At 50.9% G+C, this 13850-nt stretch overlaps 1 protein-coding gene across 1 annotated transcript in view; it reads left to right on the top strand.

Moving 5' to 3' along the window:
- ROR1 (receptor tyrosine kinase like orphan receptor 1) overlaps positions 1-13850 on the top strand; it is a 177684-nt gene that overhangs the window by 122347 nt on the left and 41487 nt on the right. Inside the window, exon 5 of the mRNA XM_056122206.1 lies at positions 10419-10546. Coding sequence (XP_055978181.1) covers positions 10419-10546 — 128 coding nt within the window. The remainder of the gene's footprint in view (positions 1-10418; positions 10547-13850) is intronic.

Raw genomic sequence — 13850 nt, 5'->3', positions numbered from 1 at the left:
ATGCACATCTAAGCTGGACAGACAGGCAGACAGACAAGCTCTGGTAGATAAAGGTAGATAAAGATATAGTAGCTTAACCAAGATAACGTTGATTTCCCCACAGTCCAGAGAAGGTGCTCTGAACAGGAAGGGAACTATTTGTCCACCCAGAGGCCCAGACATAGCCTCTATTATTCCTTTATTCCGGGGCGGGTCCCCCTAGCAGCCCAGTTTATAAGAAGAAGTCAGTTGCGTGTTTCTGCATCTGCGTGTGTGAGTAGTGATTATCCATGGCTTGTGGGTGACACTCTCCTTCTCCTCTTTGTGCGTCTCTTGGGTTTCAATGCCAAGGGAGCGTTAGTCTTTTTCAAGGGTGGATTAAGAATGCTCTGACATCACCCGCTTGCAAGAATGTGCTAAGAAGACTCTAAATCCAGACGATAATATCTCTGTGGAAGTGTCATGCAAATTTATTTCATGGGGCGAGATGTTAGAACAATCTCCTGTCACTTTTCTAACACTCCTCTAACACATCCTGCTTGGGCTCCTTCCCCTCCTTTCTTCGCCTTGCTTCTGCTTTTCCATCCCTTTCTCTCCTCTGCCCTTGGCTAGCCTCTGTGGGATTCTGCTCCTGTCCCCAGGGCCTTGCTCTGCCTCTGCTTTTGCTCTTCCTGCTCAGAAGTCCAGGATGTCCAGATGTCAGAAGGAGCGAACCCCACTCCTGCCTTCCCACCCACTCACGTAGCCCTGGTCTCAGTCAGGCCTGTGGGAAATGGAACCACATGGCCAAGCTCCCAGAACCTGCTGGGAGGGGTTGGCGAGACAGCACAGCAGATAAAGCCCTAGCCTCGCAGGCAGCTGACACTGGTTCGATCCCCAGTACCACATAGGGTCCTCCGAGCACAGAGCTAGGAGTAAGCCCTGCGTGCCACTGGGTGTGCCCCCTCCCATCAATTTAAGACTGCTGGGAGGGAGGGGTATTCTGCACCTCAAATGCCTCTGCCTTCTGACGTCTTCCTGACTCCAAGCACTCACCGTGAGTCCCTTTGGAACTAGAAAACTCCCACTACTACCCCCAGCCCCAGGGAAGCTCCCCGTACTATTTCATTCTTTTTCTTTTTTTAATTTTGGGGTCACACCCGGCAATGCTCAGGGGTTACTCCTGGCTTTGCACTCAGGAATTACTCCTGGCGGTGCTCAGGGGACCATATGGGATGCTGGGAATTGAACATGGGTCGGCCGCGAGCAAGGCAAACGCCCTACCCACTGTGCTATTGCTCCAGCACCCCCAGTACTATTTCTAACCCCTGGCATCTGCCCTGCTCAGAACATGAACACAGGTGGGCGAGGTCGGTAGTGGATCTCTCCCATCAGCCAGCAAGTTCCTGGAGCCACTCTGAAGCCGGGGAGAGGGTTGACGCTACTGGGCCGTGCCTGAGGTGAGCAAAGCCAAGGGTTCATGTTCTGATGGGGAAAACAATGGATCCATCTTGGTTCTTGAATTTTTTTAAATCCGTTTTGTTTGGGAGCCACACCTGGCAGTGCTCAGGGCTTACTCCTGGTCTGTGCCCAGAGATTACTCCCCAAGGGCTCGGGGGACTATACGGGGTGCCAGGAATCAAAGCTGGGTTGGCCACATGCAAGGCGAACACCTTCCCTGCTTCCCTGTCACTCTGGCCCCACCACCTTTAAATCCAGTGCTGGGCACTGGGTGGTCCATGTGGGTTCACTGCCGAGGTTTGCGCCGCCTTCAGCTTTTCAGACGTGGAGGTAGTGGAGAGATGCACAGGGAACGTTCTGAATGAGGCAGAGGGACTCTGCATTCTTTCCTCAGTGTCTCCACCTGGAAAGTAATTTCCTAAGAGCCATCTCCTTGGCAGGCCCCCCAAACTGCAGCATTGACAGGCATGCCTCGCTCCCACAGAGAGAGATACATTATCTCTCACTGAGGACACGTCTGCCTTGCTTTAGCCTAAGGACAGCCCCACTGGGAAGGACTGCCAAGGGGAAAGGCTTAGGGTGTTTCATTTAAAAGAACAGCCTTCAGGAATCAGACACGATTCAGTTCTGAGCCCTGAGTCACAGCACTTGGGAGCCCGGGGACCCAGTGAGACCTTTTGTTACTGGTTAGAAAGAGAGATGGGAGGAGGTGGGGTGTCCAGGAGCCTGTCTTTGACCTGCCAACTCTGAATCTGATGGATCTGGGGAAGCTGGCCACATGAGCTTCAGTGCCCTGCCAAGCTGATGAGTACAGAGGGTTTGAGCCCATAAGTATCTATTTTTTTGTGGGGGGGGGGGGAGCGGCAAGGGCACCTTCTTCAACCCCCACCCCCCCCCCCCCCACACACACACACAGGGTTCTCCTAGGCAGGAAATCGGGGCTGGTTCAGAGTAGAAAGAAAAGTCAGGAACATTCTGCCAAGAAGAGGAAGTGTCTTCTGGGAGAGTGATCTCAAGACCACGAAGTCCAGTGCCAGACACTGAGGAAAGTCTGTCTCAGGCACCAGCAGTGGTTTGGGGAGCTGCTTTCCGGGAGATCGGAAGGAACCGGAACAGGAAGGATCCAGGGGGGAGGCCGGGGCAGCCACACAAGGATGGATTTCTCAGCAGGGACAGAGGCAAGGCCCCAGGGTGGTGGGGTCTCTGCGGACACACGACAAGCTGCTCTATTCCATAGTGGTAGCCCCTGTGAAGAGGGGGTCGGGGCTGGTCCTATAGGCCCTGGGATGTCTGTGGCTTTGCTCAGGCAGGGCTGATCTCATCTCCCCATTCCGAGCTTATTTGGCAATAGCAAGAAACATGGAGGGGAGCGGGGGACGCTCAAAGTTGTGAAGGCAGCTGCAGAGACCCGGGAGAAGGCTTTCCCGAAGACAGGCTCAGACAGGAGTGACCTCCTAGGCCGGGATTAGAACCATCCATGCTTCCTCTTCTGCCTCTCCGCAGAGCGACACTGAGGATGGGTGATGCTGAGGCAGTCAGGCGTGGGGGGAGCCACGTCAGCACTCAGCGCCCCAGCCTTCTGATTTCCAGCCCAGTGACTTTTCCACTTTGCGCTGCCAAGACCAGTCCCAGAGTCCTGCTTGTTAGGGAATGCCCCTGAGAGACAGGAAGTCGCTTTGGCCGCTCCTGTCAGGATCTGGGCGGGAGGACCGGAGTGCCGGGGTCAAGCCAGCCTTCCTGGGAGCAATCTTCTCGGTGGATCTTTCTCGCTGGCCTTTGCCACCCGCTTCTCCTCCTCCAGAAAGCATACAATGGCTGCTTAGAAAATGCATGCCCTTCTCACCACACCATCAAATTGCTTTGCTCGACCTTGTTTTTCAGTATGTCACTCAACATGTTCTTGTCTCTCAGTCCTGGGGCCCATGCGAGAGGCATGGCGCGGTGAAATCCAGATTAACTGTCAACTGTCTCTATATAAACTTCCTCCTTATCCGGGCCAAGGGATTCATGCAGGGTGCAGAGCGTGCGCTTTGCCTGCAGGAAGCCCCCATTTGAGGCCAAGGCCTGCAGGGTCCCTTGCACACCTCCAAGAAGCGACCTCTAATCACAGGGCCAGGAGTGGCCCTCGAGCGTCACCACGTGTGGTCTTCCAGCGGGTTGGAGGCCTTGTTGCATGTTTAATCACTGTATCACTGCCATCCCATTGTTCATCGATTTACTTGAGCAGGCGCCAGTAACGTCTCCTTTCGTCCCAGCCCTGAGATTTTAGCAGCCTCTCTGTACTCGTCTTTCCCAATGAAATGCCATATTGGAGGCTCTTTCAGGGTCAGGGGAATGAGACCTGTTATTGTTACTGTTTTTGGTATATCGAATATGCCATGGGTAGCTTGCCAGGCTCTGCTATGCGAGTGGGATACTCTTGGTAGCTTGCCAGGCCTGCCCGATCCCACCCCTTTAGCCCCGCAGCTGCTTGGGCAGCCCCGCCCTAACCCCTGCCCAAAGCCCCCTCCTGACAGTCCTGGTCCAGCCCCGCCCAGAAGCCCCGCCCCACCCTGAAAGCCCCGCCCCGCCCAGAAGCCCCGCCCCGCCCAGAAGCCCTGCTCCCCCAAGTCTCTGCAGCTGGGAGCCTTCCCTAGGCAACCCTGCAGTGTCATCTGTTGGCACGAACGTGGGTTTATTCCCAGGCTCGCGGGTTCTTTGAGTGATGTCTGGAAAGTTTGCATGCAAGGCTCCAGGAGATGGTAAATTAGCGTGTTGCGCAGTTAAATGGGTGGTTCCAGGCCCCCCGCGCACTCTCCTCACTGGTGGGTGACATCAGGTGCCCTTGCTGCCAGGTCCACATACCGCGTCCTGGTCCTTTCCCTGCGCCCTCGACGCCCCTCCCGTGCACGCTGTATTTTGGTCTGGTCTTGTTCCATCCAGTTGTCTGTCCAGTGCGCAGAGTCTGGGTCCGAGGGACTGTACCCCCTCGCTGGTACCTGCTATGCTCTGACCTGTCCCTGAGTGTCAACCTTCCTCCCATCTCCCGCCACAGCCACGTGGGTGCAGAGCTTTCCTGTCCTGCACCGGCCGGATCCCACGTGAGACTGAGAGGGAATGGCCTGTTCTGAGTGACCCTCTTCTCTCTCACCGTTTCCCACCACCAGCCAGTCCATTACTCATTCGATTGACTTCCCCTTTGGTGGGCAATATTTAAAGGGCCCAGTTAAGTTAACTAGGCCAGGACTGGAGTGATATAGCACAACGGCCAGACCACCCGCCCCACCCGGGTTTAATCCCCAGCATCACATATGGTCCCCCGAGCTCTGACAGGAGTGATCCCTGAGTAAGAGCCAGGAGTTAGCACTGCTGGGTGTGGCTCCTCAGAAAGTCCAAAATAAGAGAGTTAACTCAATCACCGAGGATTTCTTGAAGGGGCACACCTGAGTCTTGCGCCTGCCTCATCTCGGACAAGTTCTTTTGTCTTTTTTAGTTTTGATTGGGGTGCTTGGGGCTACTCCCAGCTTGGTGCTTGTGAGTCACCTCTGGCAGTGCTCAGGGAGCCATGTGGTGCTGGGGATCAAACCCAGGCCTCTTGCATGCAAAGCCAGAAACACCCACTCTTTGAACCATCCCTCAGCCCCTTTGGAAAAGTTCTTTCCTCTTTCTGACCCGCAATTTTCTGAGTTGTGAAATGGGAATAATTCTCTGTTCCCTTCTTTGTAAAGTTACTGTCAGATCAAAAGGACTTTACAGCTACTTAATACAAGAGTGATTTCCTAGTGCCAAGGGGCTCAGCCATGTTCAAAGCCCCTGAGAGCTTTTTTAAAAAATATTTTATTTTTTGGGCCGGAGCAATAGCACAATGGGTAGGGCATTTGCCTTGCACGTGGCCGACCCGGGTTCCATCCCCGCCATCCCATATGGTCCCCCAAGCACCGCCAGGAGTAATTCCTGAGTGCAGAGCCAGGAGTGACCCCTGAGCATTGCTGGGTGTGACCCAAAAGGCGAAAAAGAATTTATTTTTAAAAATGGGGCCCAAACAGATGACTGGCTATAGAAGCTATAATACATGTACACACTACTCAGCTATAAGAAAAAGATGAAGTCATGTAATTTGCGGCTCCATGGAAGGGTCTGGAGAGTATCAGGTTGAGAGAAACCAGCGGAGGGAGAAGAACAGACTCAGAATAATCTCTCTCACATGTGGGATGGAAAGAAACTTCCTAAGGGGGATATTATAGGCCTAAAAGCCATGGAAAAGAAGAGCAGGGGAACTGGTCTTCAGTGGGAAGCTTGGCACTGGGGCAGGGATGAGGGCAATAAGGCAGGGAAGGGAACACTAGGACTATTGGGAAGGGAAAAACATGCCTGCCCCAGAGGCAGGTGGGGGAGGGAAATTAGGAATATGGTGGAGAATCGTTGGTGTTGGAACATTGTATGCCTGGAACTCACTCACAAATATCTTTCTGCAATTCATGTTGGTTCAATAAAAAAAAATTTTTTTTAATTGGGACTAGAAGAATAGTATAGGGCTAAGGCACTTGTCTTGCATACAGCCAACCCTGATTTGATCCCTGATACCACCAGGAGTGACACCTGAGCACAGAGCCAGGAATAAGTCCTGAGCATAACTGGATGTGGCCCAAAGAAGAGCAACACATTATTATGGCTTTGGTTATATGTTTATTCTAGCATTGACATTCATGGTTGGGGGGTACACAGTTCTCACCATTTACCATCACCATGGTGTCCAGGAACCCCCACCCTTGTGTTCCTTCCAGTCCTCCTCATTGACCAATCCCCAACGCTTCTCTCCCAACCTAATAGAGTTTATTATCAGTTGATATTGTTTACTTCTTTGAGTTGTCCCTCTGTGTATCACACACAGATGAGTAAGATCACTCAGTATTTGTGCCTCTGGTTTATTTTGCTTAACATGACACCTTCCAGTTCCAGCCACATGACTGTGTTTGTTTTCTTGTTTGTTTGTTTTATCTTTTTGGGTCACACCGGCTATGCACAGGGGTTACGCCTGGCTCTGCACTCAGGAATTACGCCTGGCAGTGCTCGGGGAACCATATGGGATGCTGGGAATCGAACCTGGGTTGGCCATAAGCAAGACAAATGCCCTGCCCACTGTGCTATCGCTCCAGCCCCCCATCCACATGACGGTGAACAGCACAATTGCATTTTTTGTTTTTATTTTTAGGGGGAGCGATAGCACAGCAGTAGGGCATTTGCCTTGCACGCAGCCATCATGGCCGACTCGAGTTCGATTCCTCCGCCCCTCTCGGAGAGCCTGGCAAGCTACCGAGAGTATCTCACCCGCACGGCAGAGCCTGGCAAGCTCCCCGTGACGTATTCGATATGCCAGACACAGTAACAACAAAGTCTCCAATGGAGACGTTACTGGGCCCGCTCGAGCAAATCAATGATCAACGGGAGGGCCTTTTACTTTTTACTATTTTTAGGGGGTGGTTCTCAGGGGCTAGGGGAATGCTGAGGATCAAATCAGCGTAAGCTGCAGGCAAGGCTCACCCCTTCCATCCTCTGCGGTGTCCCCAGCCCATGATTTCACTTTCCCTTGGGGCTGCATAGTATGCCTCCCACAACCTCCTCATGCTCTCATCTGTGAGACATGCGGGTTGTCTCTGTATCTGGGCCATTCTAATCAGTGAGCAGGAGTTGTGTGCACATCTTTCTGCATTAATGTGAAAAGCAAAAGCCTTTTCACGCTGTGTTCCCCAAAAGGGATGACTCCAGATTTTTTTTTTAAACTGAGGTGGGAGTTGTACATGATAGTTTCCAAAACTTCCAGGAAAAAGACTTTTGTTTTATTTGGTGACCACACATGCGATGGTGCATGGGGTTTCCTCCTGGCTCTGTGCTCAGGGATCACTCTGGCAGGGTTCTGAGGACCCTGTGTGGTGGCACGGATCGAAGCTGGGTCTGCTACATGCAAAAAAGATCTCTATCCACTATACTATCACTCCAGTCCCTTAGCGGAGACACTTTTAGGCTGGCAGGACCCTACCTGCTGGCATGACATCACTGAGTTTGGTTTCATTCTCTAAGAGACTAGCAGAGAATCAGGAATTCTCCGCACAGTTCAAAATTCTACACACCTGCAGCTTTCAGCCATTGATAAGAAATGTGTTCCAAAAGCACTAACATTCCATTTTATTCCTTAGGAAAGAAAGGGGGTGGGAAGTGGCTTCAAAGAGATTTTTTAGGGTCCAGAGCTGGAAAGGTGGTAAGAAGTTTAGCCTAAGCCTCACACATAAAATATGGGAACTCCCAGTAGGTTGGGGTTTAATATCTGGGGGTAATTCCAGGGTTTTGTCCTCCCAAGAGAGATAAGTTGAGGCCTTGAGGGTTTAATGTGGGGGAGGGAAAATTGTTCTCATAATGACACCTTAAAAATCCAGGACTCAGCTAATGCCTGGGGATAGAAAGGTGTCATGGGTAATGGGAGGGGAGAGGAGAGGTGGGGGTGCACTGTGATCCCCAACAAGGTCCAAAACTCAAGGCAAGGTCATTGAGAACCTTCTCTCTCCCCGTAGGTTTACGGTATTAGTTACCCAATAAAAGTGGGGTTAATTTTACAGTCCAAGTAAAATTTAAGCCAAAAAGGCTTTAGCATTACCCTAGGATTTATGAAAGTAAACAGATGGAGTGCTTGCGGGATTTTGCAACATTAAAACGTCAATGTCTTTCTGTCAGGTATACGACGGATTCATTTGTATGTGTACTCACAGGGCACGTTTTTAAAGAGCTATGCAGTGCAAACTGGCTGAGGTCTAAGCTGGAGATGTTTCCGCCATCTCTGCCTTCAAAATGACCGTCGCAGGAAGGGGAGGTTCTGCAGTTGAAAACCAGCATCTTTCCCTCATCAACTCTGTTTGAATTGTCCACCTGGTTTCCTGTCCTTCTGGGTGTTCTCACTTTCAGCACTGACACATATCCCCTAAAAGGACAAGTCTGAGCCCCTAGCACTGAGCCTGTTCCACCTGACAGAGTTGGAGAAGCTTGTGTTTGGAGTCCGCATCTGCTTTGACGATGATGCCACTTTAACAGCTGCCCGTGTTCTCTCTCTGTGGTCCCTTGGCAGAACATTTGTGTCTTTGATGGCCAGCTCGTGCCTTTGACTGGACAAGAGATCACTTAGGAGCTTCACCCTCCCAGATAAGAACACCATGGCTCAAAGCAGGCCACTGTCTAAGGGATCCCACATATTCGACCCAGGAAGGCACATTTGCCCTACAGTGATGAGCAGGAGAGATAGTACAGGGATTAATAAGGCACTTGCCTTGCATGTGGCCAAACCCGGGGTGTTCCCAGCATGGCATAGACTCCCGGAGTACCTCTAAGGGGTCAGTCCCGAGCACAGATCCAGCAATAGCCCCTGAGCATGGCTAGGGGTGGAACAACACCCCAACACCCTTCCCAATAACAAAAAACAAACAAACACTGTCCTCCCGTTGTTCCTCGATTTGCTCGAGCGGGTCCAGTAACGTCTCCATTTTGAGACTTGTTGTTACTGTGTTTGGCATATTAAATACGTCACGGGTAGCTTGCCAGGCTCTGCCGTGCTGGCGAGATACTCTCGGTAGCTTGCTGGGCTCTCTGAGAGGGGCGGAGGAATCGAACCTGGCTCGGCCGGGTTGGCTGCATGCAAGGCAAACGCCCTACCACTGTGCTATTACCCTTCCCAGTAAAGGTAAAGGCCCTCCCGTTAATCATCGATTTGCTCGAGCGGGCCCAGTAACGTCTCCATTGGAGACTTTGTTGTTACTGTGTTTGGCATATTGAATACGTCACGGGGAGCTTGCCAGGCTCTGCCGTGCGGGCGAGATACTCTCGGTAGCTTGCTGGGCTCTCTGAGAGGGGCGGAGGAATCGAACCTGGCTCGGCCGGGCTAGCTGCATGCAAGGCAAACGCCCTACCGCAGTGCTATTACCCTTCCCAGTAAATACAATAAATGAAGTGACTGAACTCAGAAGAAACCAAAGAGGAAAGAACGTACTTTTGCCCCGAGAATGTGTTGACTGGTGGACGTTGGACCTTTTGTTGGGTTGCAGGCTGCCTTTAGGAGACAGCAGAGAGAAAATCTCATGCTCTTGTCCGAGTGGCAGCCGCTGTCTTCTCAAGCTGAACCTGCTCCCTTCCTCTGCCTCCTAGAATCAGCCTCAGATCCAGCTGTACACACAGCTCTGCACCCCAACCCTTTGCTACACTGTTGTCACAAATCCCAGAACGTTCTAGCATCCCCTTTCAGGTAACTTTTTATCGCAACACCCCTTTATGTATTGGGGGCATTTTGAGGCAGCCAAAGCTCAGAAAGGGGTTTTTGTTCGTTTCTTTCATGTTGTGAGACTCTGTGGCTATTTTCTCTAGATTGCCCCCGAGAATTGGTGACTGGTGTGAAATGCTGGGGCTAAGGTCTGCCCTGGCCCCTCTCCTCTGCAGGGCAAGATGAAGGGTCCAGGCAGCAGGGGCACCCCCCTAACCATCCCGCCCACCCCCTTGGCTTCTCTCCCCCCGCACCCAGCCTCCCACCTTGATGCATGAAGCCTTGTAATTGGCATATCAGCCCGATGCATCTCGTGGATAAGGCGCCCACGCCTTTGTAGCAAGGAAGCAGGAGTTCTTCTGTGCTTCCAAACAAACAGCAACAAACTGTCGAGCCTGTGCCCAGATTTCCAACTCATTTCCTCTTTTCTCTTATAACCACATCATCATCCAGCCCACCACCAGCTGCGAAAATAAAAATGTTTTCTCCCATATTTAAGGATGATTTGGGGCTGCAGGATGAATTTTTGGGGGCGGTGGAAGGAAACTTAAGCCAATGTGATCAACAGATGTTCCCAGGGAAGGATGGAGTCCCGTCCCGAGGATACCGCGCCCTGCCGCGCCCCCTAGTGGTCCTCTGGGGCACCACGCCGTCAGAACCATCCCGATCCCTGGCTCCCTGCCTCCACTCACCCCTGCCTTCTTGCCTTTTGTTCTGCTTTTAGCGATGAGTACGAAGAAGATGGATTTTGCCAGCCATACCGCGGGATTGCGTGTGCAAGATTTATTGGCAATCGTACAGTCTACATGGAGTCTTTGCACATGCAAGGCGAGATCGAAAATCAGATCACAGGTAGGTGACACCAGTGAAGTTCTGTTTGCACCAATGAGTAAATGAGTATGTTTTCTTCTCAGCAGAAATTTTCTTTTTCTTTTTTTCCTTTCCTTTTTTTTTTCTTTTTGGGTCACTCCTGGCTCATGCACTCAGGAATTACTCCTGGCAGTGCTCGGGGGACCATATGGGATGCTGGGAATCAAACCCAGGTTGGCAGTGTGCAAGGCAAAGACCCTACCCGCTGTGCTATCTCTACAGCCCCCAGAAGTTTTCTTGAGCTCTTCTTCCAACCGAGGACTAGTCAACAATAGGGCCAGCAGCAGGGCCCTGTGGGAGCAGGAGCTAGGATCTTGGTGCTCTGGAACTTGCGTAAAAATAATTTATGGGAGGTTGCTTTTAGAGGAAAAGGAGGCTTTGAAAAGTCTCACATTCAGCCCAGCACTCAATAAATATCACTGAGTGCACGGGGCATGCCAGGAACTGGGCACTGGGGATATGATGGCGGTGAGTGGGGGTGGGGAAACCAAGTCTCGCTGCCCCCTCATAAAGTTTGGTGCTGCGGAGCAACAGAGATGAAGGGGAACAACATCGGAGTTTAGAATTCAGGGTGCTGGCCCCAGAAGGGCCCTGACTGATTCTGAGGAAGCCTCTTCCTCTTGGAACATCCGTCTCTGTCTGAAATTAGTGATAAGGTGAGATATTCAGAGGGGGTCATACCCGGCAGTGCTAAGAGGCTATTCCCAGCTCAGTGCTTGGGGGTTGCCCCTGGCATTGCTGAGGGACCGTCTGCAGTGCCAGGGTTGAGTCCAGGCCTCCTGTGGGCAGCACCTGCATGCTCCAAGTTGGGTTGCATCCCGGACTGGAATCTCTACAGTGGACTCCAGCTCATGGTCGTTCTGGAGCCCAGGGAGCACTGGCCGGGCTCTGCATGTCCTTAGGCGGTCTCTGCAGCCTGTGTCTTTCCCATAACTGAGTTCCCCTGTATTGATGCCATAGATTCAGGCATGCCACAAATATTGCCTCCAAGAAATGCTAAGAAAGCTGTCAGATTTAATCAGTAAAAATTCCGGAAGCCTAGTGAAATCTGTACTAAAGATTAATGACAAGTCCTTTTATCAAATGCTTATCAGGAGTTTCTGAGTGTCTTGTAGTTTATCCTGTGAGCCCCAAGATTTAAAAAGACCAGGAAAAGAAAGATAGGACACAAGATTTTTTTTTATTAATTCACTGTGAGGTACTATAGCAAAAATTTCATGTTTGAACTTGGATCATACAGTCATCAAACACCCATCCCTTCACCAGTGCACACTTTCCACCACCAAAATCCCCAGTATCCTCCTCCCCATTCCACAACTCCCCCTGCCTGTGTGGCAAACAACTGGCAAAATATTCTTTCTCTACTTTAGTCACCTTCGATATTTTGATATTCCTACCACCCCTCACACCTGCCGAAAATGCAATGCTAGACAATGTGTTTTGTATCGTTATGGATATACTATAATGTCGTGGCCGCACGCTCTAGGAATTCTAAGATTTTAATAATTAGGGTCTGAAGAAATCACTGCAGCAAGTTGCTCGGGTCCAAGATTCATTTGTGTGTCTCTGGATCATGGCCGTGTGGGAGCTTAAGTAGATGGTAGGCACATGCGGTGTCATCCTGGCGTCCCATTGGGGCAGGGGGAAGGAGGAAGGCCCACTCGTCCCCTGTCCCGCGAGACTTGGGATTTGCCACCGACTCTGGTACCTGGAGCTTCTCACTGGCTTCTAGAAAATGGTGCCCACTGCAGCTCTTAGGAGGCAGGCAAGGACACAAGATTTAAAAGAGACCAGGAACAGAAAGATAGGATAAAGGTGCAGGCTTTTGCCTTGCACACGGCTGACCTCTGTTTGATCCCCTGGCATCCCATATGGTCCCCTAAGCACTGCCGAGAGTGATCCCTGAGCACAGAGCCAAGAGCAAGCACTGAGCACTGCTAGTTTGCTGCCCACTGCCTGCAAGGGAAAAAAAAGAATACGAAAGAGGTGAGAAGGAACTTCAAAGCAGGCACGTAACACAGAAAAAATGTCCAGGGTCTCAGTTCTGTGAGGAATCTGAAGGATAAGAGAGTGAAGGGCCAGGAGTGACCCACTGTTGGGTGTGTTCCCCCAGTAAACACATAGAATAAAGAAAAGGTAATGAACCTACCAGGAAATGATTTTATTCCTATAGTTAACAACTTCTGTTTTTATTAACACTCCTTTGTGTGATATACTTTACCTTTACTCCCAATTTTTCTTCTGTTTATTGAACTGCTTGGCTGAGCAGAAGGAAAATAAATAAATAAATAAAAAGAGAGTTCTGGGGTTCAGTTAACCTGGAGAAGTAACCAGGGGAAATAGACAAGATACTGCCTGAGGCCAGAGTGATAGGATCGCGGGGAGATGACCTAGGCTCCATCCCCGGTACCAGGTATGGTCCCCTGAGCACAGAGCCAGGAGTAAGCCCTGAGCACCTCCAAGTGTGACCCCAAAACAACACTCCATAAAAGGATATTGGCGGGGCTGGAGCAATAGCACAGCGGGTAGGGTGTTTGCCTTACACGCAGCCAACATGGCCGATCCAGGTTCGATTCCCAGCATCCCATATGGTCCCCCGAGCACCGCCAGGAGTAATTCCTGAGTGCATGAGCCAGGAGTAACCCCTGAGCATCGCCGGGTGTGACCCAAAAAGCAAAAAAAAAAAAAAAAAAAAAAAAAAGGATATTGGCTGAATCCTTGGGCTTTCAGGAGTACCAAGGACTCTGAATTTCCAGAGAATTCCAGCGAAGTAGGACTGATAGAAATTGAAGACCTCCTTTAAGAAGCTCTTAAACATTCTTTGAACTAGATATAAAAATAAATGGGATACCGAATAGACATTTTCAATAACCTACTTATAATTACCTGCTCTTGGAGATTTTCAAAAGACAAGAGCTGACTGGAAAGCCACTATTTAAAAAAAAATATATATATATAGAAAATCCACTCTGGAGCAATACTATAATAGACAGCGACCATCCCTGGAGCCCCCTATAGTCCCCCCAAGTTCCTCCAGGAGTGATCCCTGAACACAGAGCTAGGATATGGTTCTCAGAATGTTTCAAGGTCCCATGAGCACCGTCTGGAGCCATCCACCCCTAAGTAACTCTGGGCATGGCCTCCAAAGCCAAAAACCAGAGTAAGTCAAAAAGAAAATCACTGTTTCCCTTCAGCTGTCCCTCACTCAGCAGAGCCGTGGCGGGAAGGCTGGGGTCCACGCCCCCAGCACCAGCCCTGGTTCTGCCCATCACCCTCGTCAGTTCTC

The sequence above is a fragment of the Sorex fumeus genome, unplaced genomic scaffold (genome assembly GCF_029834395.1).
Source record: "Sorex fumeus unplaced genomic scaffold, SorFum_2.1 ptg000045l, whole genome shotgun sequence".
NCBI classification, from domain to species: domain Eukaryota; kingdom Metazoa; phylum Chordata; class Mammalia; order Eulipotyphla; family Soricidae; genus Sorex; species Sorex fumeus.
Note: the sequence above shows the minus strand (reverse complement) of the source record. Positions and strands in the feature narration are given on the sequence as shown.